Source organism: Macaca thibetana, chromosome 1 (assembly GCF_024542745.1).
Source record: "Macaca thibetana thibetana isolate TM-01 chromosome 1, ASM2454274v1, whole genome shotgun sequence".
NCBI lineage: Eukaryota > Metazoa > Chordata > Mammalia > Primates > Cercopithecidae > Macaca > Macaca thibetana.
This window is the reverse complement of record NC_065578.1, coordinates 144392613-144398021: the sequence shown is the minus strand read 5'-3', so window position 1 is coordinate 144398021 and position 5409 is coordinate 144392613. Positions and strand designations below refer to the sequence as shown.

Here is a 5409-nt window from a genome sequence, read left to right as displayed (position 1 = left end):
GGGGCTGGGACTGATGCTCGGTAGGGGTTGGATGCTGCTTTGCAAGCTTCCCAGTCTGCTCGAAAATTTCCTTCACTTAGCTCCAATGCCTGAGTTAAAGCAATGAATTCGGCCTTCTGGACTGAAGTTCCCTGGGGCAACAGTTTGGCTTCAATAACAGTGTCCAAGGTTACCACTGCATATCTAGCCCACCCCTCTCCCTGTGGGTTAATGAAGCTGCTTCCGTCCACATACAGCTCCCAGTCTATAGACGTCCAAGGTTGGTCCCAGAAGTTGGGTCTGCTAGAATAAACTCAGTCCAACACCTCTACACAGTCACGTTTAACTGGGCTCTCTGAAACTGGGAGCAAGGTGGCGGGGTTCAAAGTGTTGCAAACTTCAATGGTTTTGAGGGGGTTTTCACAGAGCAAGCTTTGGTACTTAGCCTAGCATTTGTTAGTCAATTATGTCCTTTGTATTCATTAAAGTCACCATGGCATGGGGGATCTTTATGTTCAAGTTTTGCCCAAGGGTTAGTTTATCTGCTTCTTGTGCTAGCAGGGCAGTTGCTGCCAAGGCTCTGCAACATGGGGGCCACCCTTTAGAAACCCCGTCTAGTTGCTTGGAGAGACATGTCACCAGCCTTGGCCAGTGCCCTACAGTCTGGGTTAAAACTCCGACTGCCAATTTTTCTCTCTCTGACACATATAGTGTAAAAGGCTTTGTCAATTCCGGTAGCCCCAAGACTGGGGCTGACATAAGTCTTTCCTTTAATTCATGAAAAACTCGGTGTTGTTGGGATCCCCATTCAAAAAGTTCCGTGTTGCCCCTCTCTTTGTAACTTGATACAGAGGTTTGGCCAGTACTGCAAAGCTTGGGATCCATAACCTGCAGAACCCCACAGCTCCTAAGAATTCTCTCACCTCCTGGTCTTAGGCTCCAGTAGGCTGCAAATGACCTGCTTTCTTTCTGATCCCAGGCTGCGCTCCCCGTTGAATAGTGAATCCCAGGAGCACACCTGCCGTCTGCAGATCTGAGCTTTCTTCTTGGACACATTATACCCAAAGTCCTCTAGGTGCCGAAGCAGGGCGTCCATCACTTCAGCGCACCCGATTGCCATGAGGTGCCCCAGCAGGAGGTTGTCGATGTACTGGAGCAAGACACAGCCTAGGTCTCTAGCGGGGAACTTCCGGAGGTCTTGAGCCAGTGCCTCGAGTGGGGGAGTTCTTGAACCCTTGGGGAAGCCGGGTCCAAGTGTACTGAGTGGTGACACCTGACCCCAGATCCTCCGACTGAAAGGCAAACAGTTTCTGGCTCTCTGGAGCTAACCTGATGCTAAAGAAGGTATCCTTCAAGTCTAGGCAGGTGAACTGCCTGTCCTCAGCTAGCAATAACCCCAACAATGTGTACAGGTTAGGTACTGTTGGATGTAAAGTCACCGTGGTTTGATTGACAAAGCACAAGTCCTGTACTGGCCTGTAGTCCTTGGTCCCTGGCTTGGGAACAGGTAGGAGGGGGATGTTCCATGGAGACTGACAAGGCACTGTAATTCCAAAAGTCCTTAGGTGCTTAAAATGAACCTGTATACCTTCCAGGGCTTCTCTGGGGACTGGATACTGTTTTCGGCTGACTGGCTGGGCCCCTGGTTTAACTTCTATGAGTACGGGAGCTTGATTGGCTGCCAATCTTGGGGGATTGTCTTCTGCCCAGACTTTTGGCCACCGCTGGGCCAGAGCTGGCGCTATCTCTTTGCCTGTTTCGGTTAGGAAGAGTCGCGATTCTTCCTCTCGGGGAACCATCAGGGCCATGATAACTCCTGTTCCGGGCAACTTCCGTTGTAAAGAGCCTTGCTTTGCAAAGCAGATAGTAGCTCTCAGCTTGCTAAGCAGATCCCTTCCTAACAAAGGCAAGAGGCAGTCAGACAGGTACAGGAACTGGTGAATCACTTCATGTCTCCCCATCGAGCAGGTCTGGGGCAAAAAGAAAGCCTGCTTTGTCGAAACTCCTGTTGCTCCAATTATATCAAGAGTCTTTTTAGATAAGGGGGAGACCCGGGTGGTCACTACTGAATGTTCAGCACCAGTATCGAACAGAAACTTAGTGTCCTTGTCCCCAACTGTCATTCTGACCATGAGCTCCTTGGAAACACTTGAGCCCTGTCCTCTTCAGTCCAGCAACCCCTCGGCCAGATTGAACAAGGCTCCTTCATCCTTGTCTGGGATCTTTTGCTCCCAACCACCTTGCTTTTCTTTCAGCTGAGAGCACTTATCTTTCCAATGTCCTATCTCTTTACAATAGACGCACTGATTATGTTGCAAGTGTGGACGGTCAGACTGGGTATTTTTCCCGGAGCCCCCCTTTCCTTGTTCGTTCTGGGAGACCCCTCTAATAGCTGCAGCTAGTAGGTCAGCGTTTCACCGGGCTTGACATTGGCCTTCTTTGTGGCTCTCTCTGCAGCTCGTTGCATCTCTATTTACAAACACTTGGTTGGCTATTTCTAGTAATTACGACTTATTCACATCCACAAACCCAGCCTGTTTCTGCAGCTTTCTCCTAATATCCTCTGCACTTTGACTAACTAAGGCCATGTTAATCATGTGCTGATTTTCAGGGCTGTCTGGGTCACAGGGAGTGTACATACAATAGGCCTCTCATAAAAGTGCACTGGACTTTCTTCCTTTCCTTGGATAACCTCAGAGACCTTGTTTATGTTTGTGGACTTTTGGGCTCCTCTCCTCAACCCATCTAAGAGTGCTTCCCTATATCGATTTAGCCTTTGCATGCCCTCCGTCTCATTTGGATCCCACTGAGGGTCAGTTCCTGGTAGCTGGATCCTTACATACTCTTGGTGGTTCTGATAATCAACTGAAACATGCTCTTCCAGCCACTTAGTTGCTGCCTGGAGCACTCTCCTCCTTTCATCCATGTTAAAGAGGTACATGAGCAACTAGTGGCAATCAGCCTAAGTGGGGTTATGAGTTTGGATAATAGTTTGAAGAAAGTCAATCAGAGCTTGTGGCTTTTTGGTATAGGATGGGGTGTTATTTTTCCAACTGAGGAGATCAGCAGAGGTAAAAGGTTGGCACACAAAGGCACGCCTTTCTACCATATGTCCCTCCCCGTTTACCCCAGTATACCAGTATACCATTGCTTTATCACGGGCATTTGTATCCCAGTTTTAGGTTTCAAGCAAGCTGCCAAGGGAGGGGTTTCTCCCGAGACTTCACATCCTCTTCTGTCTATTCTAGGTGGCCTTGGGGTGTGTGTACCTTGTAGAGGCTCTGGTGCTGTGGGCTCCAATGTGGGGGGCCTCTCTTCTTGGTATGGAGGAGGCATCACTGGTGCCATTTCCTACCATGCATCCTCTGACGTTGGGTTGGACAGATCCTTAGGAGCTGACTTCCTTTGGAGGGTGGAGTAAGATTTTTCCTTGGCTGTCTGTCCCTTTGCTACTAGTACTGCTGCTGACTGTCCTTTAATTACTGTGGGGGGTCTAAAACTAGCTGCAACCAAGTATCTATGTATGGAAACTGATCTGGGTGTCCTGATTTACCAGTTACTTTGTGCCATACCTTTGAAACTAGGGACCTATTTAGGCTTCCTTCTGGTGGCTATCCCACCTCTAATACCAGTCAATCTATCTCACACAAAGCCTTAAGCTTTCCAGGTGTCATAGCAGTTCCATAGTCCCCATTAAATCCTTTCTTGAAATTCTTTAACATAGTTCCAAACGGGGTAGGCTTACTCTGTGTTTTACCCATTTTTCTCTCTCAGTGGACAAAACAACACTTTTACTACAAAGAGGGAAGGGAAAAGAGGCAAAAAGTCACTTACTCACGAAGCAATTTACACCAGATCAAAATTAAAACTAAAACCAAAGGACAGATAAGGAGTTACTCATTCATCAAGCAATTTGAGCAGAGTCAGAACTGAAATCAAAGCCAAAACAGTTCAAATCTAAAAGTCAGAACCGAAATCAAAACCAAAACAGTTCAAATCCAGTCAAAATCAAAACCAAAACCAAAGTGTTGATAAAGGCATGCTGTGGGTGATCAGGCCACGCTTCCACTCAGGTGGAGTGGGCAAGTTCCAAGATGGGTCTTACTGTGTTCCAGATGTCAGGACTCCAAGCACCGATTCCTTCCCGGTGTTCAGCTGCTGCGTTAATCCTCCATGGGGGTCTACCAGGCACTGCTCTGGTGAGGAGTTCCATGGGGCAATTGCCTACTGGGAGTGCTCTCAGGATCCGCTTTGCTTAAGCTGGCCTGAGTACCCTGCAGGGAGGCTCCACAGGGCAGGCCTAAGCCACCTAAGGGGCTGCCTCAACTGTCTGTTAATCACGTGGCTTCCCAGTCAGGAACCAAGAAACGTAGCAGGACCAGTCTCAGACAAAACCTCTCAGACATTGGTTTTAGGAAAGAAGAGGCTTTAATCAGCTGTGAGCATCAGTAGACTCACATCTCAAGATCTGAAAGATTCCTGTCCCTTTTAAGGCTTACAACTCTAAGGGGTCCATGTTAAATGGTCGTGATACATTGTGCAAGTGGGGGCTATGTGACTGAAGGCTACATGCATCAGTGATGGGGTCTAGCAGAACAGAACAGAAAGTTTCACAATGGTTCTTCATACAATGTCTGGAATCTATAAATAACACTAGTGGTTAGGTCAGCAGTTGATCTTTAACTACCAGGCCTGGTTCTTGGTGCCAAGACACCTGGCTATTGATCTCACTTCTACTTCTTCTTAATTTTTTACTTTTTTGAAAAAGGAGACAATGGGAGTGGTGGTCTCCTTCTTTAATGGATTGGAAGAATTGGTGTTGTTAAAATGTCCATACCAGCCAAAGAAATCTGCTGATTCAATGCAATGTCTATCAAATGATATTCTTCACAGAAATTGAAAAAATAATTCCAAAATTTATATGGAACCCCTAAAGATCCAGAATAGCTAAAGTGATCCTAGTCTGAAAGAACAAAACTGGAGGAATCATATTGCCTTATTTCAAATTATACTACAGAGCAATAGTAACCAAAACAGCATGGTACTGGCATAAAAACAGACACATAGACTAATGGAACAAAATAGAGAACCCAGAAATAAGTTGATACATCTACAGTGAAATCATTTTTGACAAGGGTGTCAAGAACACATATTTGGGAAAAGACAGTTTTTTAAATAAATGGTGCTGGAAAAACTGAATATCCATAGGCGGAAGAATGAAACTAGACCTCTATCTCTCACCCTATAAAAAAATGAAATTAAAATGTATTAAAGGCTTAAATATAAGACGTCAAGCTATGAAACTTCTAAAAGAAAACACTGGGGAAACTATTCAGCACATTGATCTGGGCAAATATTTACTGAGTAATACCGCAAAAGTACAGTCAATCAAAGCAGAAATGGACTAATGGGGTCACATCAAGTTAAAAA

The 5409-nt window shown here is 46.1% G+C and overlaps 1 protein-coding gene across 1 annotated transcript; it reads right to left on the bottom strand.

Annotated features, from left to right (window-relative positions):
* Positions 1-679: 679 nt before the first annotated feature.
* Positions 680-4451, bottom strand: LOC126948429 (retrovirus-related Pol polyprotein from transposon opus). Its single transcript, XM_050780216.1, has 2 exons — positions 4085-4451; positions 680-2446 (listed from the first exon to the last, which is right to left on the bottom strand). Exon 2 carries the CDS (start codon positions 2109-2111, stop codon positions 1155-1157), a length of 957 nt encoding a protein of 318 aa, XP_050636173.1. The 5' UTR covers positions 2112-2446; positions 4085-4451; the 3' UTR covers positions 680-1154.
* Positions 4452-5409: the final 958 nt, after the last annotated feature.